This window comes from Oculina patagonica, chromosome 8 (assembly GCF_052425735.1).
Source record: "Oculina patagonica isolate OP01 chromosome 8, crgOcupat, whole genome shotgun sequence".
Taxonomy (NCBI): Eukaryota; Metazoa; Cnidaria; class Anthozoa; order Scleractinia; family Oculinidae; genus Oculina; species Oculina patagonica.
In genome coordinates this window covers 11,200,773-11,225,247 of record NC_135765.1, presented here as the reverse complement: position 1 = coordinate 11,225,247, position 24,475 = coordinate 11,200,773, and the positions used below count along the sequence as shown (strand labels likewise).

At 39.1% G+C, this 24,475-nt stretch overlaps 1 protein-coding gene and 1 pseudogene across 3 annotated transcripts in view; both read left to right on the top strand.

The window, feature by feature from the left end:
- The window catches only part of LOC144662531 (uncharacterized), a 68,827-nt gene extending 46,354 nt beyond the window's left edge, over positions 1 to 22,473 (top strand). Inside the window, exons 4-8 of one of the 2 annotated variants that reach the window (XM_078523357.1) lie at positions 11,712 to 11,795; positions 12,231 to 12,882; positions 13,335 to 13,457; positions 16,322 to 16,423; positions 18,317 to 22,473. In XM_078523357.1, coding sequence (XP_078379483.1) covers positions 12,255 to 12,882; positions 13,335 to 13,457; positions 16,322 to 16,423; positions 18,317 to 21,156 — 3,693 coding nt within the window. In that variant the 5' untranslated portion in view covers positions 11,712 to 11,795; positions 12,231 to 12,254 and the 3' untranslated portion in view covers positions 21,157 to 22,473. Of the gene's footprint in view, positions 1 to 11,711; positions 11,796 to 12,230; positions 12,883 to 13,321; positions 13,458 to 16,321; positions 16,424 to 18,316 lie in introns of those variants that run through there. The other variant, XM_078523358.1, reaches the window with a different exon arrangement.
- LOC144662660 (uncharacterized) overlaps positions 1 to 24,475 on the top strand; it is a 64,398-nt pseudogene that overhangs the window by 11,533 nt on the left and 28,390 nt on the right. Inside the window, exons 9-11 of the transcript XR_013572495.1 lie at positions 2,129 to 2,289; positions 3,527 to 3,667; positions 5,607 to 5,738. The product of XR_013572495.1 is annotated as an uncharacterized LOC144662660 (transcript). The remainder of the gene's footprint in view (positions 1 to 2,128; positions 2,290 to 3,526; positions 3,668 to 5,606; positions 5,739 to 24,475) is intronic.

Below are 24,475 nucleotides of genomic sequence, written 5' to 3'. Positions count from 1 at the left end.
ATAGGGGATTTCTTTGGGTATTAAAAACGAACTAAATTGCCTTGGCGCGGCCTTGGCGATTTTATGGTATGATGAATAAAAAACGAGCGTTTTAGGGGCAATTTGACAAGGGATTTTTTTGGGTGTTATTTTTGGTCCAGGGATTTTTTTGGGTACTGTTGGAAGACTTAGGGATTTTTTTGGGTCCTGAGTTTTGCCTCCATTCGATCATCCCCGTCATTTACAAGCGGAATTCCCCCCTGGGGATGCTATAATAGGACAGTGGATATGCGACACTAGACACTGCCATTGGACACTGGGCACTAAACACTGTAGATGTTACAGGTCACTTTTTCCAACCTTGGTTATTTTTTTTCTCAACCTAGTACTTATTTTTTATACCATATTGTTAAGTAGAAAATTAAAATAAATATGTAATAAATAAATATTATGTGTTTTTAGATCAATTTCTCTCCCTTAATTTTTGTGACCGAAAATGCAAATTAAAGTGGTGTAGGGAGCTTGAAGTTTTTTTGCCCGTGCATCATTGAACTAAATTGCTCTTTTTTCAGCCTACTAAGTTAAGATTTCATGAATGGAAGTTTGTGTCTAGTGATTTATCATTAGTATTTTTACTATAATGAAGATTAAACATACATGTACATAATTGTACACTGCAGTCAGGGCTCGAAAAATCCGCTAGCCCGACTCCCGGGGCTAGCGAAAATTTTCGTTTGGCTAGTGAATAATGTACTTTGCTAGCCCAGTGGGCTAGCAAGCCACTTAAAAGCCAAGTTGTTGAATTGACTGGCAAGATCTGGATTAAAATTTATATTAAGAAAAGATGTTGTTATGAAATTAATTTCATCAAAAGTCTGTCAGAAGTATTGTTATCTATTACCACCAGTATGCCACGAAGGAGTCAAAAGCGGGTTTAAAACACGGCGAGTACGCGATTTGAAGAGAATATTCGCAACTTTTTTTCTGGCATTCTATGTGGACGGGAGAATTCTGGGAACCACTTTGGTCTTTGGGTCGCTTGGACGTGGGATGTTACGAATGCATGTCGCTTTGTTTCTTTCAATGAGCCTCTTGAACTGTGGCTTCACACAGGAAAAGAAAGGAGATGGTGTTGCTCAAGATCAGCATAAGCATAGTGCCGATGGGCCAGCTGCTGCAGATGAAGTTCAGACCAAAAACAAGAAATACATGACTTGTATGTTGCAGCGAAAACGTTAACGGTTGTTTCTTTCACAGTGGAAAACAAAATGGCCGTTGGTGGTGTATGTCGAGGAAAAGGGTGTAGTTTTTTGCCAAACTAAAAAATATCCATCTTTAGCAGACAAATCCAGCCCTTTGTTTAGTGGCACTTCAAATGTTTGCATTGATCTGTTGAAGAGTTTTTTTTGTGCTGGTGTACTTAAGCATAAGACTGGCTTTTTATACGTAACAAAATTAATGTGTACTGGGCTAGAGCTCTCAAGCTCTGGGCTAGTAAAGTAGCAATACCAGCTAGCCCACGGCTAGAATGGCTTCAGAAAAATTTTCGAGCCCTGCTGCAGCTACAAAAAAGTGCCATTGTTTTCAAAATCAGGGTATTTTCCACATGCTTAAAGATGAATTCCAGTCCGTACTGCGCAATCTCGGCTGCAATGTTTATGTGAGCCCACACGAAGGAATGTTTACAAGCAAAACTAAAAATTCCGCGACAAACTTACCTTTTTCTTCATAATTAACGCCAGATATCCTTGCAGAACAAATAAAAACGAGTAGAGGAACCTTGACGCTATTTCAAACCGACGTTTCAGCTCATCGGAAATTCTTGAACGAAACGAACTGTAATGGCGGACTAAAAAACTTCATGTATGCTGTCACCGAAGTGTAACGTTTCAACGAATTCAAAACAAAAACGAAAACAAACCCCGAGTCTGCGCAGTACGGACTGGAAATCAGCTTTAATCTTTGAAACAAAGTAACTCAATGATTCTGTTTTTTCATCTCTGGCAACTGTAAGTACCGATAACTTGTTAATGCGTTCATGACTGTGAAGAAAGTTTGAAAAATTCTTTGATGTAGAACGGTTTCCCACAAACATCCCTAATAATCACTGACATGACACCTGGCACACATTGTTTTCTTGTGCGTGTAGGTGCCATGCTGTAAATGTGTGTGATAATGCGGCATATTTTTACAACAAAATAAATGAAGACCTCAGGACAGGAGGACTGGATGTCAAAGCAGAAGATATAATTGATATTATTGACGGATACAAGGGAAAAGGATATGCTATATCAACTAGGAACTAGGTGTGTGTCAACTTTTTTGTTTTCTAGATGTTAAACCAGAGCAGAAACTCATAAGGGTTGAAACGTGTAACGCACATTCACAGCGCTTAAATATTCAGTTTTGCCAAGTACCATATTTGGAAACAACAAAGAGTTTGTACGCCTGTGCTTTACACACGTCACGACACACGCAACCACATTTTTGGTTTTGCGGTGAGTTACTTGAATTCCAACCTAAATGCACTTGCATTTCTTACAGAAACTAAAGAAATTCATTAACTGTATGCAAGTGATGTTCTCCATACTACTTAACGAATTTAACCAAATTTAACTTTATTCAACTGAGTTTGTTCAAAAGCAAGATTACGCCATCGAGGGTGAGCTAGCGTGCACTGTGAATTCAATCCAAATGTTACAATCTTGATTGGTTAATAAATCTTGATTTTCCAAATATGGTGCTTAAAGGTGACGAATGTGCAAACGCCTTGTACAACGCTAATCAAAGGGAGTCACACGTTTCAATCCTTATGGGTTTCTGACCAGAGGTAATTAGGCTTATTTTTCATACTTATTAACAATCATTAACTTCATGACTTTTAATTAATCCATTGTTTCTTTGTAGAAAATGAGCTCTTTGTAGCAAACTGTTTCATAGTACAAAATCCACCTTGCTGGATGGTAAGCTTTGATATGAACTGGGACATCTATAACAAAGAAAAGTTCAGCTGGATAGGTTGTTTTGAGAGTGTCAGATTCTTTTGTCATCCAGCAGGGTGGATGTTTTCCTGAGTGACATTTGTTGTTAAAGGAGCTAGTTTTTTTTCAAGTTTGTTGTTTGTTATCCATCTCAATTTTTGTCAGTTGAAACCATCCTTTGTTATTTTCACATTTTGATAACTTCTTTGCTCAGTTGGTTAGAGCGGCCAACCGGTATCTGGAAGGCCATGGGTTTGATTCCCGTCGGGGACTCAGAATTTTTCTTTGTCCAATGCTTGTGTCATTGTTGAAAAATTCATCTTCATTATTTATCACCAAGCTTAAAATTTACCATCTTTATTATTTACAACTTCTTTGGTGTTTTCCTATCATGTAGAAAACTATTATTTAGAGGTTTCCTTCAAGTAATCAGGAAAAATGACTTAAAATATCGTGACATTGCTCCTTTAACATGTCATGGTCTTATGGAACTCTAGTTATTATCCAAATTGCCCTGGCCACTTTTAAAATAGTCATAAATATGTGACTGCAATCTTTTGCTGCAGAGCACATTATAGAGATCTCCAGTACTACGGGAATATTGGTGGACCCTGTGTACAACATTAAGGCAATAAGAGGAATGCTTTATGAGATGAAATACAATCCTGGCAGATTTAAAGGACATAGAATACTCTACATTCACACTGGTAAGTGTAGTAATGTTGGCCATTTTTCAAAGAGACTCAACTTTTGGTATCAGTTGTTCGAAGGGCGGATCAATTGCTATCCTCCAGGTTCCAGTTGTTCAAAGGATGGATAACACTTAGTCTATTTACCGGATAAATCACCATCCAGTGGATAGCGTAGTATATTTTGTCTACTCTTATCCACTGGATAGTAATTTATCCAGTAGATAGTGTTATCCACCCTTTGAACAACCAGCCCCAGATACATTGCTATCCAGTGGATAAATGCTAACAAAACATACTACGCTATCCACTGGATAGCGATTTATGCAGCGGATAGCATATTTTATCTGCCCTTTGAACAACTGGGCCCTGGTGTATAAATGATGGATGAGCTGGAACTTATTAATAAATAGGTCTTTAATTCAGCTGAGCACATTATAGTACAAGTATTGCACAATACCCAATACTTGTGTAATTATAGCCTGAATTTCAGACATCCCTCTGTGCTCGCCTGCTTGCCAGAAGGGACGTCTGAACACATTTGAGCCTAATGCCGTCCGGTGACGTCACTACACTTTGGTTTTAATTCATGCGGAAAAGTTTCTGTCGAGGCCATGAAATTGTGAAAGAAAAATCGCTTCCATGAAGGATTACAGGGTATAAAATTGTTTTAATAGTAAACTATTGAAAACTTGAGACAAATGAATGAGATTTTAATCGACTGCAGGCTTTATTCTTTTACGGAACCGATTTAATCTGAACTGATTTGCTTTAAGCTTATCTAGCGATCAAAATATATTATGTTACGCAGCGGACAAATACAACACACTCGTGAGTACTTAAATGAATCAATTTAGACGGTTACAGAGGCATCAAGTAACGGAATTCAATACAAAAATATCCTACTTGACTGTGGGCACTGAGTTCAGAAATCACTGGCTCATCGAGGCTGCAGGACATAAGCGTCTAGCGGCTTTGTTGACAAAACAAGAATACATATATAAATTTGGCAAAACACTGCATGTCGAAGCGACGAATGCCGCCAACTTAAAACCTACCGATTTCCCTTACTATTCTTCATCCGTAGGTAAACTAATTAATAAAGTAATAAACTCAAGGTAAATGACTAATAAATTCATTTCTGGGAAGGTGAACTCTTTCGAACTCTTTCCAAACGTTTTCAAATTACAATCCTTGCGTGGTAAAATTCAGTCATAATTTCACATAATTATGCAAATAATTTTTAAATCAACCAATCAAAATCACTACCCGGTTTTCGGGTAGTGACGTCACCGGACGGCATTAGGCTCAGCCTCAAATGTGTTCAGACGTCCCTTCTGGCAAGCAGGCGAGCACAGAGGGATGTCTGAAATTCAGGCTAGTGTAATTATTGGTTAATAATAAAGCTATTGCTATTAAGTTGCCATGTAAACCAAATTCAGCCAACTCTCTCTAAAACAGATGCCATCGGGACTGGCTCCAACTGTATGTCTTAGAGAGGTGTCCATCTTATAGGGAGTTTAGTTAGAGTAAAATGACTGACAAACGGCAGGGATGGTACCAGGTGTCCGTCATAAAGAGGTGTCTGTCTTATAGTGTCCGTTAAGAGAGAGTTGACTGTAGTAAGGCACATTTCTCACACTTGGCATTTAAGGATGCAACATATGCTTATTTCTTTTACATGGACACATAATTACTACAGCTGAAAAGGTACGGTAAAATTTGAAATAAGAGGAAGATACCCACATATGTTTAAACCAGACATATACTTTCTTATCAAGGGACTCATGGTGGCCTAGTTTGTTAGCACACTTAACCCTGGATCAAGTGTGTCCAGGTTTGAGCACTGGCCATTGTCTTGTGTTGTGTTCTCAGAAAAACACTAAACTCTAACAGGTGCACCACGCAATGCAACCTTTCTGCTGTATCTAAATATTAAGTACATTTCTTATCGTAGGAGGAGTGTTTGGTTTGTATGATGGAAGAATGGATCCATTAATCACAAGCTCTGCATTGGATACAAGTAACGTTCTTTGCTGGGGAGATGTCAATGATCCTGTGCCATGCTGACATTAATTTTATTTATATATAAAATATTATTATAGAATTTTATAATTGACAATGGTAACAAAAACAGCTGGGGTCAACAAAAACAGCTGGGGAGCTCAAACATTGCAATTCTTTGGGTGTTTTTAATAAAAAAATTATTCCATGAGCGCGCGTTGGATATGAGATGGTAGATAGCCAACGAGGCACGTAGCGCAGAGTTTTCTATAACGATCTCATATCCAACAAGCGCAAGTGGAATAATTGTTTTATTAAAAATGGCTACCCTTTTTGTGGTTAATGGTATATGATCTTATATACCATTCTCTGTCAACCAATCAAAACTCAGGAATTGCAATATACCATTGCTAGTTTTTAATAATTACAGCTATAAAATTATTACAGCTATAAAATTATTACCTTAATTATATTTTTTCCCACTGACTGCATTGCTAAGCAAGAAGATCACATAATAGCAATACAGGATGTTATCAGCTGGGTGATACTGACTTTATGTCATAGCTAAGAAGTAACATGCAATGTAAAATTGTATGGAGAATCACTATTATGATCTTGCAACTTTTATGCTTTGTTGTGATCTTTGTGAAATGTACACAACTGTCAGGTGTGACCAGTTAAAACCTGCATCAGTCACAAGAGATCATGGCTGATACATTTGCAATAATCTCTATAAATCCTGACTCTTGAATGTTGGCTGACTGAACAGCAAACACTTAGAACAGTACAAAAATACCATTATCGTGTGTACACATTACAAGAAGGGATATCACAACTAAAGGTGTCCCTCCACCACTTCCTCTCTGCTAAATCTCCTCTATTTTGATGAATCCAGATGTAAACCACCTAACATTTCCAAAATGATCAAAGTGTCCGAACTGTGGCATAACTGGACATGAAATAAACATCACATTTTCACTTAAATGGTGTCCATTATTTTATCTTTCTTATTCATCCCCGGATTTTATTTAAGATGGTGTAGCAGTGATAAGCCAAAATTTTTATAAGGCCTGACTTTGTCCCCACAGGAGGGCCCGAGAAGAGTGGTGTTTTTCTGCAGTTATGAGTACAAAGGTATCTAAAGATTTCCAAATTTGCTAAAAAAAACCCTCTGTATACAGTTATTCATATTAATTTTCTCTGAAAAGTGACCGTCCATAGGACTCCTGGACTCCCACCTGGCTAAAAGCCTGGGGTGGGATGAATGGATGTTGTACTATTGAGCTATACGCATAAAGTGCTGTAGGCAATATGATCAAAATATTGATTTTTAACTGTTAGATTAATTTTAGTTACTCTGATTTTACATGTGGACATAAAAGTCAGGGTTTTTAAAACAAGCCGGCACCCGCCAGAGTTCGACTGGCTGCTTGATTCTATGTCACCGGTTACTTTGGCCATAGCAATGAGCTTGTGAAAAACAAGCTCGTCTTGTCACAGCCGCCTACTCTTTCAGTTGCTGACGCCTATTTCAAAACATTTTGGAATCTCTGAAAAGTAAGTATTTTTTTTCCAGAGGAGGGGGGAATGAGGTTATCAAGTTCATTGCTAGTTGTTTTAATCATGACATTATAAATTATAAGGCAAACTCGTAATCTCATTGGCTACACAAGGGTGGTCTTATTTTCGATATACTGCCCTTGGAGTTTTTGCAAATAAATTCGGTGGAATTACAAACCAAAACTATATATGAAATACTCTCTTTGGACGTTTTGTTGCTATGCAAAAACAACTAGACAGTTTATAATATAATAATAATAATCAACTTTATTTATAGAGGGTGAACACATAACAGTAAAAAACTGAAAAACCAGTGGCCCTCTAATATAAAATACAATTAAGAACTAGAAATAATGGTAAAAATTTAAGAATCTAAAATTACAAAATTTAGTTAAAAAAACGCTATAATATTAAAACTAGGTAAAAATTACTCTATGATCTAAAATGATCTAAATGTTTGTATGTATCTTTAAAAAAATCAAACGTAGCCTTCTTAAAACTTACTAAGCTAGGCTTGTTCCTAATGATGCTAGGTGTCGTATTCCGGAGGCGTGTAGTCGATACTGTGAAAGACCTTCCACCCTCTGACTCCCGTTTGAATCGGGGGCAGAAAAGGTTTAGTAGTCCATGTCTGCTCGATCTTTCATTGATGTAGGCGTTACTTTATATCAGTTTGCTCTTGTTTCCTTTCGACTTTTGATAGTTGACACGGGGCTTTGCCCCCCCCCCCCCCCTGGAGGAATCCCATATGAAACAGACGGAGATACTCGTCTTAAACCCCAAAAGGTGAACAGTCTTGGCGTGGCTCAAGCCGGGGCTCAAGCTTTTTTGGCTCCTAAACGATACCAAAATGCTAAAAATAATTCGCGTTTCTTCTCGTGCAAAACGAGATCACTATTGACGGTTAAAAATATTGGCGTTTTGCCCGGATCACCCTGAGCGAGACGACGAGCATCGCCGTTTCTTTTATATGGGATCTCCCTCCCCCCCCCCCCCCCCCCCCCCCAAACCAGCCGAGAGAAAGGCGACCTTACCTGTCAACAAGACAGTGCGCGGACCGAAGGATGCACTGGCCTTTCTCTTCAATCCCTGACCTTCATACATCTTGTCTCCCTGGTGTAAATAAACGTGTTGTTAGTGTCTGTCTGTAACTCCGCAAACATTTACAGATTTTGTATTTTAGTGAAAAGAAGTTTCGGAGTTAATTTGGCGTGACGCCTAGAATTGTTTCGTTTCATTCCGGATGAGTGCGTTTGATCTCGTGATCGAAAGTGATTGTAAATTTGCAGTAAACACCTTCAGTTCGCCCGGGGAGTGGCTTTTCAGCGTTCCAGCAAACTACATGTAAAACATATCGCTGAAGTTCCATAAACCTTCACAGAAGAAAAAGATTACAAGATACGTTTATGTTACTGACAACACAGGTGAGGAAAAGAACTTGGAATTAATTACAGACTTCGCGTGACTTTATATACCTTGTCTAGACAACATGTTCGATAAGTTGTTCTTTGCGTGAACATTTTGTATCTCGAACCAACGAAAGTTGTTCGTTTTATGCAGCAATACATCCGCCTTTGAGGACCACAGTTCAGCGTTTTCAATCGAAAGGAACTTTCACAATCAGCAAAAAGGTAAGGAAGACGCGTGTAATAGTAAGTTATGAAACGTAAGCACATTGTTGCTTGGCATCGCGCGCTAAGCAAAATCTGTCCTTGAAATTATTTTGCTGCGGATAGATTTGATCTCATTATTGATGTATCGTATCTTAGTTGTGCCTTATCATGAGCATAGACGGCAAGAAAATGTCATTAACTAGTCTGAAAGCAGAAGAGTATTTTAACATATTGAAAGTGAAACAAAGTTCTCAAGCATTTTCAAAGCGGAAATGCTTTCTGAAGGAAGAAACGCTTTTGCGTAGGAGCTGTAGATTTGTCTAACAAGTTTCATTATGTCTTGCGTTTCAAAACCTAAATCTAATTCTAAAAGATGCATAGTATCAACCGCGTCAAATATCGTGCACTGGAATATAATTTTCAAACTGGCCAGTGTTTTATATCAACTGAATTTGCATTTCACTAATTATATAATATATATATGCAGCACAACACTATAAAGTTAAATACGCGATTAAAGTGATCATGACCAATTGTTATGTTGTGGTTTATCACCAATATTGTTATTTGCGTAGCTTTCAATAAGCAGATTCCTTTAATGTTTCATTAAAACGAAACAAAATAAATGAAGGAAAACTCAAGTCGTTTGGTGAGGAAACTTAGTTAATGAGCTTCACTGAAGTATGTTATTGATACATTTTGTAAAGACCTTGGAGTGAGCGATGCTACAGATCGTGTTTATGTCAAACCCTGTACCTCCCCCCGCCCCCTCCTCCCCCGTCTCTTGCCACTTAAAAATGTTTTGTTCCTTTGGTTGTTGTTCACCTACAGGTCTACATGTATTTTTCGGAGGATGACAGGCAACATCCAGGAATAATTACAAAAGGTATGAAATATTAAAAAACAATATATATTTGCCTTAATTCCCTCCCCAATTCTCCACCTGACTGTGTGCAATGTTTGACCATATGACTCACACTTTCAGTGTTGTTCGTTTCAAAAATTATTTGTTACTTTTTGCTCCTGGGACATAGTTCTGTTTCTCATTGGTTTTGAGGGGAAATCTTACATGAAGTAAGTACTGTAAAAGTATAAGCCCCCTTACTATTGGTGCATTGTTTTGTGGCGGATTCTAGTGATGGTGGTGGAGGTGGCATTGAAGCAGGGCTGGCTTTGGTGATATTTCAGTGGCTTGATTTGGAACGGATTGTAATGCAGGTGGCATTGGTGGTATTGACAGTGCTAGTGGTAGATTGTTGTTGCTGTGTTGGTGCAGGTGGCAGTGAAGCTGGTGATACTTGTAGTGTTAGTGGTTGTGGTGAAGCAGGCGACAATGAAACTGGTGGTGTTGATGGTGCCAGTGGTAGATTGTTGATATGATGGTGCAGGTGACAGTGGAGTTGGTGGTATTGTTGTATATAGTGGTAGATTGTGGTGTTTATAGTGGTGGTGTAGGTGACAACGAAGCTGGTAGCATATTGGTGGTGCTTGTGGGTGACAGTGAAACTTGTTATTAGTATTTAATTACAGATTGTGGTAGTAGTGATGAATGTGGCTTTGAGGCTGAAGGTATTGATGTTAATAGTGGGGTGTGGTTGTGGAGATGCAGGTGGCAGTGAAGCAGTTCGTATTGGTGATCCTAGTGGTATGTTGTGGCGATGGAGATGGCGATGGCAGTAGAACTAGTGGTACTGGTATGCTAGAGGTAGATTGTGGTGGTGGTGCAAAAAGCTGTGGATCGAGCTGCTGGTGGTGTCAGTTGAAGATTATGGTGTGCAAACTGCAAACGGCTGTGGAGCTGGTAGCATTTGTGGTGCAAGTTGTAGATTGTGGTGGTGATGGTGCAAGGAGCAGTAAAGCTGGAGGTATTAGAGGTGCAAGTGTTAGATAATAATAATATAATAATAAAACAATCTTTTAAGAGGGAGTGCCCATCACGTAAATATGTGGTTTTCAGGGAGGTCCTCCATGGAAATAAAAAAGCATTAAAATCTGATCTGAGATGATGAGGTAGGTTGTAGTTTAGCTGGTGGCATTGGCTGTGCTAGAGATAAATTGTGGTTGTTTTGATGTTTCATGTGGCAGTGAAGCTGGTGGTACTGGTGATAATAGACTGTGGTCGGTAATGACGCCACCCCTCTTCAGGAGGAAGGGGGACACTGGGAATGGGGTTGTAATGATGCTTTTTTATGGTACTCATGACATTGATGGTGCTATTGGTATTGTAGTTGTGGAAGTGGAAGTGGTGATAATGGCTTAACTGATAGTGGGACTGGTGATGGTGCAGGTGGTGTTGATAATTATAGGGCAATGTTGGTGGCAAATCTTGCTGCTAGTGTTGGTGGTGCTGGCAAAGGTAGTGTTGATCGTGGAGGTTGTACTGATGATGGTGGTGGTATTGGTGGAACTAGTGGTAGTTCGTGGTAGTGGTAGTGCAGGTGCTAGCGATGTTGGTGGTAGTAGTAGTGGTGGTGGTAGTTCAGGGGATGGCGATAATGGTGGTGTTAGTAGTGGTACTGGTGGTGCTAGCCCTCAGTGATAGCAACTAAAGCGATGATGCCGTATTTGAAGAAGCTTGTTGTGGTAGTGGTTTGTGTTGATTGTAGTGGTTGTGTTCTGGTGCTGCGGCTGCTGGTTGTGCTGCAGGTGCATGTTGAAGTGAAGGTGCAAAAGATGGTGATGCTGGCGGTGGTGGTAATGGTGGTTGTGGTAAGTTGATAGTGCTGGTGGCGCCGTGCAGTAGTGACAGTAGTGGTGGTAATCGTTAGCAGTGGTCCTGGTAGTGCAGCTCATGCAGGTGCCGATGATTTTAATTTTCTCGCCCCTAGTAGGTTCTTTTTGTACATTGGAGTCTTATCTCACACTTTGGTTTTTCTTCATTTCAGGTTAAAACACCTCTGGACTTGACGCAGTTTTATAGCTATAATTGCATGATGGTTGAAAACGTCTAAAGGAAAACTTTATATAGGGTAAGACGTATCTGCCTCATATGTAATTATGTCCAGACAGCTTTGGTTTGATAAATAATTCATATTTGACTATAATGTTATTGGTAATTTTCACATTACTTCATATTTGACAGAATTATGAGGGTTTTGGTGAACGTTCATCGCTCAGTACACTGTAATGCCTCTCAAAAGAGTGTGCATCTTGTTAGTGCCTGTAAAAAGCTGAATAATCTCAACTGGGTTTGGGAAATGAGAAAAGCAATTTGGCATGCGCATTTTCAGTGGGCTTAAATTTTTACTTTAGCTAGATTGTGACTGTTGTGTCTTTGTTAATAACGGTATCAAATCTACATGTAGGCTTAACTATTTTTCGATAGGTCTGTTTGGTTTACATAAAATTGTGTCAGCAGTTACTCTTTGGCGTAGTATAACAACACAACAAATCATTGTTTGTAGGTTTATTTGGTGACCAACCCATGCATGGCGACTGCTACATTTTCGTCCACCAAGGACACGACCAACTACGCCCGGCTGTGCCGCCTCTTGGTGGATGTGGGATCCCAGGCACTGAGAGACACATTTGATAAAATATATCCACCAGCAACTCTGCATGCAGTTTTATCCAGTCATTCTGTGCGTTCTACGCTTACACGGCTTTATACAGGAAGGAGGAAAGTCCTTAATGCTATACAATGGGGAAAGCTGTATCCTGTTCACACACTGGTATCATCATCAATCTTTGATGTCACGCTCCTAACGGTCCTGCTTAGAAATATATGTAGTTTGAGTCCTCCTGTCGCTGGCTGGGATGCTCTCCCTCCACCTGCAGACACAAGCATTGCAGATGACATCGCCCGAGTGAAGTATTACAGAAACACTGTATACGGCCATGCCAGTCAAGCCTCTGTTGATGATACAAGTTTCAACACTTACTGGCCGGAAATCCGAGAGGCCCTGGTAAGATTGGGAGGACCAAGTTATAGAGCAGACATCGATAATCTTGAACACGATTGCATGGATCCTGATATCGAGGAACATTATCGTGAACTCATGAAACAATGGAAGAAAGATGATGACAGCATCAAGGACAAACTTGAAGAGATGGAAGGTAACATGAACAATGTTTTGATCCTTTTTTAGAAAACATAATTTCATGTTGTGACAAGTGGCAAATAACCTTAATCCACGACAACAAAGTTTTTCAATGCGAATGATGTGAATTTCTTAATAGATGAAAACTTACTTTTGGCACAAGTCCAAGTCCTTCTCGGTCGTTACGCATTCCACTCTCCCCCCCCCCCCCATCCCACAAAGGGGAGAAAAAATTGTGTGACAAGCCCAAACACACCTGTGTAGGTGGCTAGGCACAAATGTTTTGATTAAGTTTTTCAAGCAAACATTGCACCCAATAGTAAATGCGAGATTTTTTATATTTCGCGCGGACGTGTAATGATTAATGTGCAAAAGAAACTCGGCGTTACGTGGCTGCTACAAATTTATTAGTTAGTTTATATTTACATGTTTAAATGAGCTTACAGAAAAGTAAGTTTTAATTTTCAGAAAGCATCAAAGAGTCATTAAAGCAGACGAAAATTGAAGTGGAGCGGATAGGAAGTGAAATGAAAGAGGTGAAGGGAAGGCTTGACAACTTGACGGCCTCATTAGAAGAGAACAAAGACGAAGGTGAGTCACAGAAGAGACTAAAAAAAATAATCACAACTTTACAATTACTGACCGAGTTCTCGCACACTCAATGGTGAAGAGCTAAGAGTATATATACTAATCAAAGGCGCTTTGTTAGCCCACTCGTGAATGAGAATACTAATTGTATTGGTGTAGAGCTATGAAATGATTCTGTCTTTTTGTGAGCGGCATGTTAGTATAGATTAGTTGTTTGAAGGGAGATATGATCACGTTGGTTCCTTGTGTTTACAGCGGAAGCGGGTAATCCATTCAAAAGCCTTCGTTATATAACACTAATTTCTACCATAAAGTGCAAGCTTGCTAACGCGTTGTGTAGTGGCAATGCGTTGGCCCTCCAGTCCAGCGGCCCGGGTTCGATTCTCAGCAGGGACAATTAATTTTTTTTTACGACAATCTATTTTACAATTTTATACGACGTCTTTTTTTTCTTTCTACTTTTTTTATGAATCTATTAGAGATGTAAATCAAGTACTAACAATATATTATTAAAAGGCAACAAAATTCGTCAGTTTGGCGAGCTTTTTTACGATAAATTATTTACGTATCATGACTATCGATTATCATACAATATGTTCGGGACAATTCACAGAATCTTTTCAACACGCAGTTGTAAACTCAACGCTTTAATTGCGTTGCTCGTTGTACCAATGTACAAACATCTCCACGGCTTGACAACTTAATCGACACGCTGACTTGTTACGCCTACGGTAAAAAAATGTTCTGTGCGGTTTAGGTGGTAAAAACTGTATCAAAAAACAACACTGTCGAGCAATCCGCCCGACACGAAACTCTTTCCATCACAAAACCATGTGCGATCGAGTCACGTGACTCGATCCAGTCCGAGCAACTTGTGCACAGTTAATAACGGACCCAAATCAATTTCCGGTTATTAATTTCGGCCGCTAGTCGGCCTCAACACAATACGCTTGGTACTATAAAACATTCAGAGACTGCTAAAATTGGACTTTATTCATACAATTGTCCTGAAATCAACCTTTTAATACCCAACACAGTCGCAGTCCACAGTTCGTGCCTGGAAAATCTAAAAATTTGATTAAAACACGGAATATCAGTTCAGTGCTTCGAAGATTTTCATATTTTCTCTAAGATTATTTCTTCTATTTGTCATGTGAAATTCTTAAGAGCTATAAATCGAGCCATTCGAAGAAGCTTTTATACATACAAGCCATTAAGCTTTGAACCTACGGTATCGGTCAGCGTGCTAACAACAACACAAAGAAAGCTATATGCTAATTTTCAGCCCAAATGATCAGTACGCCGAAGATGTCAAGCGGTTAGGGGTTTGGTCTTCAAAACCATAGTTGATGTTAGAAGTCGCCGGTTCAACCTCAGAAGTGTGAAACAAAAAGTTAAAAAAAAACAAGGAAAATTAATTTATAATTTAATGCATGAATTATTATTCATAAATTAATGTTAACAGTCCATCGACCGACCGACTGACCGAGTGAAAATTTGCATATCACTTTCATAACCATACTCGTTTCATTACATTCACGAGTAAAAATGACCTAACCTGTTAGGCAGGTGCGATTCACCTTGACTGTTTTCTTACCCCCTTGGACGTGCAGGGGAGGGGAAGGGCGATTCGACGGTTGCCACCCCACGGAATTTTGAAAAAAGGATTTACACCTATAATGCTGAAACTCTCATTAGCTGTTCATTCATTCTTCGGAGAAACGTCAGCCATTCGTACATGATTTTTTATAATTACAAACAGGTCTGACTAAAAGTTACAATTTTTGCCATTTTAGTTTTTAAGTTTTTTAAAACAAAATTGTGCGATTTGTTTGATTTTGTATTCTATAAGCTTTGTGGGTTGACTTTGTATGAATTCCCGTACGTTATTTGTGACTTTCTAAGAAAATGGTGACGTCATGTGGCGTCATACATAAATTAGACTTTTGGATGTCACAGTAGTTCATGTGAAATAATTCTTGATCTGGCAATGCTGTTTTCTTAGAAATGGTGTTTTACATCTCATAATCTGAAAAACCACTTCTTGGATTAATCGATGATATATGTGTTTTAATCGATGTCGCCGTTTGTTGAAGACAAATCTTTCACCTTACATACGTTTTCGACAAAAACAAAATTATCAGGTTGCCGTAATGATTCGATTTAGCGCCCTCCTTCAAATAAGCGCCCCCTTCCGAATAAGCGCCCCCCTTTGAATGTGTTTTTGTAAATAAGCGCCCCTATTCCAATTAGCGCCCCCCATTCTAATAAGCGCCCTTATTCTTATAAGGGCCCCTTATCTAATAAGCGCTCCAATTGTGGATAACTGCCCCTACTGAAGTCATCGACGTCGAATAGTAAACTCATGAACATTCACCGTACCGTACATGTATATATTTACTGCTAAAATGAACAATTCTTTTAAAAGTAACTGAACTTTCCACAATTTTGTTACTGTTAACGTTTCTGTTATTGTTAGTTTTTTTAATATTTATTTAAGTTTTCTTTTGAACATTCGGTTGTTTCTTAAAAAATTAAATAAGCGCCCTGTCCCGAATAAGCGCCCTCCCTTGAGGTGCCAAAAGTAAATAAGCGCCCCGGGCGCTAAATCGAATCATTACGGTACATACGTTTGAACATAAGGGGAAATGTATCTCGTCTTGTGTTTCAATGTCTTACTAAAATCCAAACTAACGAAAATTAGAATAACAGGGACATGTGTATGTTTAGAACTACCATGAAACCATTCACTAAATAAAATAATGGGATTTGCATATACAATCAAGTCGCTTCTTTTAACAGAAGCCAAAACTTTAAATTCCTCTGGCCCTCTAAACTGAAGAGAGACGAACGTTTTTAATCATCAGAACGAGTCAGAGATGAGTTCAACAAGATGAAAAGTGAAATAGGAAACATCAGTGGCAAGCTGGACTCTCTAAAGACATCACGACAAGAAACAAAGGATGAAGGTAAGTTCCCAAAATAGAGGTTGCCACGACCAAATTGACAATATGCCGTTAGTTTCTCATTTGGAATAAAAAAGCATGTAAACATGGCGGCATGCACATTTTCTTTCTGATTTTACCAGGAAGACGTATGCATACGCTCAAAGTAACCCCGGCCAGGACTTGAACCAGGTCGTCTTTATCTGGAGTCCTGGTCCAAGTTGTTCAAAGCACGTTTAAGCTAATCCAGGATTAGCATGAATTTTAATTTCAGTTCTTTACCTTTTTAGTGAGGTTTACTGTTTATATTTTCTGTCATTCAGTTTTGACGTCGACTAATCTTAAACCCCATTAAGTAAAAGCAATAAAAACACTTTTAAACAGGAAAAAATTGAACCCTTGATCCACTTTTAATCCTGGGTTAGTGGTAACCGACTTTCGAACAACTGCGTCCAGCAGTGCACTATTGCTGGTTTGCAGCTGTCGTCACAGCAGCCATGTTGGATGACAGGAACAAAGCGTTCTCCTCCGTTGGGAACTAAACTTAACTTTTTTTATTATGCAAATTCCTCAAAAACATGTTTTATTGTTTTGTCATCCAACATGGCCGCCTTGTCACGTGGTTGCAAACCAAGAATAGCTAAACAATAGGCCAGCGTATCTCCCAATATCATGAATTTATTCACAAATTTTCTTACATATTTAATCAATTAAAAGTTAACTGTATGCTGTTCCTATAAACACTACACGTAAGAATGTGAATAAATTAAAAGTAGCAACACTTCTGCCTTCTTGCTGTAAGTGCGTCGAGGTAAATACGAAACGCATAATTAACAATGAATGATTTGCCACAAATCAGATCCTGTGGTTTGCGTGGAGGATTCTGGGATCGCTAGGGAAAGCAAGCTCGAGGTTTCTATTGGCTGGTAGTTAGAGAGAGGCAGTCAACTATCCAAAGTCGATAGAAACCAAGAGCGAGCCGTCAAATTGTTTTAGCATAACCCAGAGACCTAACTGTTCAAAAGAAAGTTCAGTGAAAGTGGTTTATTTATAATTTTGGTTTGTGATTTCCGCAATTTTACCAATGGGTGCTCCCAAGGCAGTTTATAAAAAATCAGACCGCCCTTACGTAGCCAATCAGATTGCGAGTTTGCCTAATAGTTGGTCACTGGACTATGTTTAAACTCGTGTAGTGACAAATAAAGCTCTTGTGAAAAAAAGACTGGACCCTACAATAACGCTAATCCGCACACAAAAGGAGCTTAGTAATTGCGAGAATGACGTAACCGTTTGCAGTGCATTTATTAGGGTCTGTCGTTCTTCATGTTGAATCACTAAACAAAAAAGCGTCGGCAATTTCCTTCCCCCACAACCTTCGTCCGCCCCTAACAAAAAAAAAATACTGCCCTGGTATTCGTTTCTCTGAAACTTCGGGTCTGTTAATGCGTCTTACGGAAGCATTAAACTGTTTAGTTTAAGTCACTGACGCATAATATGTCCGAGACGTAGTATCCGTTTCCCAGCTGGGGTAAATACAGCCATTCTTAGCAATATGACTGATAACCAAGGAGGAAAGATTGCACGATGAGGCAGATGCAAATCTGTATAACAGGACGACATCAAGGGCAGCAGTCAGATAGTTAACGGATTATCTGTCTTATGTGGTTTAAAGAAGCCTTTTATTTAAGAGGATACATAAATTGTTATATATTCTAATTCGAATAATCTGTCCTGATCTTGGTTCAAAATGCGTGGATTACGTTAACCGTTGATACATTTTTTATTAGCCAGGTCAGACAAACTGAAACCGAATAAAAGAGAAGCTTCCAGATAGCATTATGATTTAAGGTCACTAATGTTGGGCAACAAGCCCATTCATATAACGATTGTGTTAATGATATAATAATATATTTCTAGATCCTTTTGACCCATCCGAGCTTATTGAAGGAATTCGCCAACTCTACGAAACCCGTGAAGGGTGGCTGTCACCATTTCCTTGGTGCGAGGAGTTTCACTTTCATCTTAATGATATTTTTACCAGACTCAAAATGATCAGCAGGAAGAAAACAAGAGGAACAGCCACTGACGAAATCGTCAACATGTCTGCTATCTTCAAACCGCATGAAAAATGCCTACAGCCAAGAACAGTGTTAATTGAAGGAAATCCTGGTATGGGAAAAACGACTTACTGCAAAAAGCTTGTTTATGACTGGGCTACAGGAAAGCAGGAAGCAGAAGATAGTTTCCCAAGATTCGAAATAGTGTTGTTGCTGAAATGTCGTGATATCAAGTTTAACGTTTGGGAGGCCATTGATGATCAGCTTCTTCCCAGGGATATCCAAGAATGTGCCAGAGAAAGATTCTTCAATTTCATTCGCCGCAATCAGTCAAGAGTTTTGCTTTTACTCGATGGATTGGATGAGCTACCCGCTGGTAAACTGCCAGTGTATTCAGAACTCATTCAGGGAAGAGTACTACCAAAATGTCACCTAGTTGCCACAGCTCGACACGAGGCTGGAATAAAGGTAAGAAAATACTGTGACTCCATTTTGGAGATCGAAGGATTTACTGAAAATGACGCAGAAAAGTTCATCTTCAAGTACTTTACCAACAGGTGGGATTTAGCTTTTAGTCTCTTGTTCAAGCTGGATAAAGATGAAAACCTAAAAAGTATGATGAAAAATCCTTTAAACACTGCTCTTCTTTGCCTTGTCTGCGAAGAATTTCAGGGAAATTTTCCAAAAAGTAGAACTCAACTGTACCTGGAAATAACAAACTGTGTCCTGAGAAGATACAGAAAGAGGAAAGGGTTATCGGAAACCAACGAGGACCTCATTGAAGTGTACAAGACTCAGCTAAGACACCTTGGCTGGATAGCATTGAGTCGGTTGCTTGAAGGCGACTTGGACTTTGATGAACGTGAGCTTGGAAAGTATGCAAGTGATTTATCAGAATTCGGATTTTTGTCAATGCAGCCCGGAGGTAGTAAACTGAGACCGTGTCGGCGTTACGCTTTTTTACACAAGAGTTTTCAAGAGTTCTTTGCAGCTTACTTTCTTAATTGTCAGCTTCTTAATAAAGAAATTACTCCCGACGATTTAGCTTCCGACCCCAGATATTTCAGTGAGCGTAAACAGGTGCTTTTGTTTTCATTTGGTATTGTATCAGCGCAATGTGAAGAAACCGCAGTGGCTCTTATGGCAAGTATAACAGCGCAAGTCAACAACCATGAGAGTTTGGATAGCGTGGATGTCGCATTGGATTGTATTAGCGAATGTAAAAGTGAAAATAGTGCTGTTCATGTAACACTGTTTCAAGTTTTTTTGTCACATTTTGAACTTAAAAAGATTTGGATCAGACACAAATTTATATTAGGTGATGCTGAAGCTTCTTCTCTTGCTGAGGCAATTAAAGTCAACACAACGATGACTGAATTGAGTTTAGGGGAGAATTACATTAGCGATACTGGCGTTGCTTTTCTTGCTGAGGCAATTAAAGTCAACTCAACGATGACTAGATTGAGTTTAGGGGGGAATTACATTAGCAATATTGGCGTTGCTTTTCTTGCTGAGGCAATTAAAGTCAATGAAACACTTTCAGAGTTTAGTTTAAGAACACATAGCGTGGATGATGCTGGCGCTACTTCCATTGCTGAGGCAATAAAAGTGAACAAGACACTGTCAGAGTTGCATTTGGGGAACAATTACATTGGTGATGCTGGCGCTGCTTCCCTTGCAGAGGCAATTAAAGTCAACAAAACGCTGTCAAACTTGCAACTAGGGTGCAATAACGTGGGTGCTACTGGTGCAATGTACCTCGCTGAGGCAATAAAAGTCAACGAAACACTGTCAGAGTTGAATTTGTGTTTTAATAGCATTGGTGATACTGGCACTACTTTTCTTGCTGCGGCAATGAAAGTCAACACATCGTTGACCAAGTTGGATTTGTGGAAAAATAAAATTAGTGACCGCGGCGCCACTTTACTTGCTGAGGCACTTAAAGTGAACAAAACACTGTCAGTATTGCATTTGTGGCACAATGACATTGGCGATGCTGGCGCGACTTCCCTTGCTGACGCAATTAAAATCAACACAACGCTAACAACGTTGGGGTTGTGGGACAATGTAATTGCTGTTGCAGGCGCTTCTTCCCTTGCCGAGGCAATTAAAGTCAACACAAAGCTGACAAAATTGAATTTGACTGGAAATAGCGTTGGTGATGCTGGCGCTTCTTCCCTTGCTAACGCAATGAAACTCAACACAACGCTGACAGAGTTGGATTTGGAGGAAAATAACATTGGTGATGCTGGCACTGCTTGCCTTGCTGAGGCAATTAAAGTCAACACAACACTAACAAAGTTGAATTTGGAGGAAAATAACATTGGTGATGCAGGTGCTACTTTCCTTGCCGAGGCGATCAAAGTCAACTCAATACTGTCAGAGTTGAATTTAGAAAATAATTCTATTGGTGATGTTGGTGCTATTTCTCTTGCTGAAGCGATTAAGGACAACACAACGCTGACAGAGTTAGATTTGTGGGACAACTTAATTGGTGATGCTAGCGCTGCTTCCTTTGCTGAGGCTATAAAAGTGAACACAACACTGACATGCTTAGATTTGAGGCGCAATAACATTGGTGATATTGGTGTTGCTCTCCTTGCTGAGGCATTTGAAGTGAACAAAAGTCTGACACGGTTGGATGTGCGGGAAAATGACATTGCTGATGATGTACTTCTAAACTGGCTAAGGCGTCAGTAAGGGCAAAAGAACTAAAAGAGCAAAATACATGTAGTTATAATTCTCAAACAGTGGTGCCATTAAATGAACTAGCAATCATGCCGTAGCAATCACGTCATTTTCACTTGAAGCCGTTGAAATTTTCTACCTTTCTAGTATTCGTACTCTACGGAGATACTACCACTACTAAGGCCAATTCAAGAATATAAAGCATTTCATATCAATTGTTACTGACTTGGACGTCCACAGAGTGAAGTATCTACGGATTGTTCGCACACATTGTAAATGCTGTTCTTTAGAAAAAAGAAACTCATCAAACTTTATATGTTTGAAAAAATTGCTAAATGTACCCCTGAGTGAGATCACTGATCTTAGCAGTACAGGATGTGCTTGATCCATTCTTATGCGTAAAGCTTGTTCAAGTAATAACCGGTTTTAAAGTGATTTGATGAAAGCTGGATTTGATTTCCCAGCCATTTTGTGAGCTCGCGTTCCTTGCCCCTCACCAGTGCTCGATTACAGGTCTTCCCTATTGTATTTTGAACCAATCACAGACAAGTCTGCTACAATCAGGCAGGCTTCTCTGTGATTGGTTGACTCTGTCACAGCTTCAATGCAATTTAATTGCTACAGGGAAATTTATTTCGTATTTACAACTAACGGGCTGACTGAAGTCCATAATTTTTCAGTCTTATCCGGTATCGCCGATGCCGTTCGTGTAAACCAGTGAATTGAACTTGATCTCGTCGCTCCTTAAAGAATGGCAAAAATTAGACAACCTTCACTTGGCACAATTATTAGTATTTTTTAAAAAATACACCTAATTGCTTACCCCATTTCAGATCAAAATGTTCGTAATCTATACCTTATTTCAGACCAAAATGGCCAGAAAGCCATACCTTTTTGAGCCACACATACCTATTTTGCTTATAATGAGGGAGTACTCTCCCACACCCCACGGGTGTTCAACAAGGCTCGAACACTTAAAGCGAACTGCGGACTTCAAATAAAAATATATGACTAAGGAGAACGCCACAGAGCGGTAAATGTTTTCAAATGTTGATTTGCTTTACAATAATTGTTAAAATGATCACTTGATTTCAAGTCCAATATTTATCTTGATATTTTTAATTTTTTTTTTAAAAAAACGTTCTCTGGCTAAAAAATTGTAAAACACTGAACTTTCGGCTGCCAGACTGCAGCCTTTGTCGAATGTTAGAAATGTCAAGAATGTAAGAATATATACACGAAAAAATCTGAAAAATAAGAATATACAAAAAGGAAGTGACAAAAACGAGAAAATGCTAATAAAGAAATATTATAAAATGCTAATTAAAATGTTCATTGTTTTTAAAGAATCTGAGTATTGTCGGGGGAGCTGCTTGGAGTTATTGTCCGCATAAGTTGTAATGGCAGTATGCCATGACTCAAAAGTTTTTCGTACGCGGCCAGTAGTCTCCTTTATCGATTACTCTTGATCAATTAAGTGATTGCTGGATCTTTCAATAAAACAGTTCTAGACATTTTAGTGTTTATTTTTCGAGTTAAAAAACATCTCCGGGTGTAACCTATATAGTTCCTAGAGCAATCGGCACATGGGATCTTATAGACAACAGCTGACAATGTTGGCTCAGTGGAAGTTATGGGTGGCCTGAAATTTGGTTAAGTAATTTCTTGTTGAAGGGGTTTGTGAGGTTTACTGATGACTCGAATTCCGGTATTGCGAAGTAGTCTTGTAAGTGACTCGGTGAGACCACTGATGTAAGGGATGGAAACGAAATAAAGGCGTATTTTTTATTGATCGGCTCACTGGAAGCTTCTCGACAGACATACCGTTTCATTCGTCCGGCGTGGGGATAGTTTCTGTGGGCGGTTTTTGGTCTTCAGAATGTTGCAGATTATCGATAAAACTGGGGAAGCCATTGGCTTTTAAAGTGTTCGTGATATGTTGAATTTCTTTAGATTCTCTATCTGCTATGCTCGGAAGGCCGTTAGATGCACCATTTGAGAGGGTGAAGGCTGTGCTGATCAGTTCTGTTTCTTCTCGTGATGTGAGACAATAATAGCAATACGGTTTATTCTCAGTTTCAAAAATAAATGGAATCTTTAGCTCAGTGCAATTAAGACCGTCGTGGAAGGCCGAGACGATAGAGTCTTTCTTTGGGTGGTTCTGTCGAGGTAGAAAAGGCTGCATCCAAACAGCATTGACGACTATTTCAGATAAAAATTCTGTACGCTTGGCTAGTAGCTTAGCCTTAAATCTCCCTCGGCTCCAAATTTGTAATAAGCTATTCGTGCTGTCAACTAACCCAACCGAGCTCAGTACTTTCATTACTGAGTTAATATGTCGGCTCTTTGATCATTTTTTCCTAGGGGGAATGGAAAAAGGGGGGGGGAGAGTTTTTATAAAATGAAATGGCCCGGAAGTGTGGAAGCTAATAAGGGGAAGTTAATTCCGCATAGCCCAGTCTCCGACAAAGAAAATAGTAGGTTTTGTTAGTTATTCAAACCGGGTTGTAGGCAACACAATTCTTTCGTTCCAGGTTATAATTTCAATCATGAATCTCGCTCACTTTTCCATCTAAATTCTCGGATTTCGGCCTTCGAATAAATCAAATCCCCGATCCCGAAAACCTATTTAACTGGGTTTCCAAAACGTAGTTCTTGCCGCACAACTATTTAATGTCGACGACTAAGTCGTTCCCTTTTTGAAAAGGAAAACTCCTTAGTTGTCGATAAATACAAATTCAGTGATTAGTTTTTGACATCTCGTGTCACACACTACGTTTTTTTTCGTTGGCGATAACATTAAGATGTCGACAACTAAAGTTCTAGTGTGTGAAGGCTTTAATTTTAATAAACACCAACAGGGAGATAATGTATATACTGGATTCAGAAGGTGGGTTTCGGGTGCCAAATGTTGACAAAGTGTTACAAAAAATACGGTGGGCTTAATCTACGCTGTAATTATGATCAAAAATGACTCGACCAGACTGAAATACGTCCTTTTTACAAGCAAGTTCTTTTATATTTTGCGGATATCAAAAAGACATATTGTCATAATGTAGGCCAAGGTTTTATTCTGTTTATTAATATGAAAATCATGATTGGTGATAACACGGTTATCTACAGGGATTGGTTGGAAAAGGGGATTCTTGTAATACATGACTTGCTCCATGAATACACTGGTAAGTTCCCGGCCTATGAAGAATACGAAGAAATACAATGTAAGTTGCAATTGACTGGAAAAATTATTTGGCCTAATAAATTAACTGTAAAAAGAAACCAAACTGCGAGAATTTTGTTATAAACTGTTGCATAAGATAATCACTTATATAAA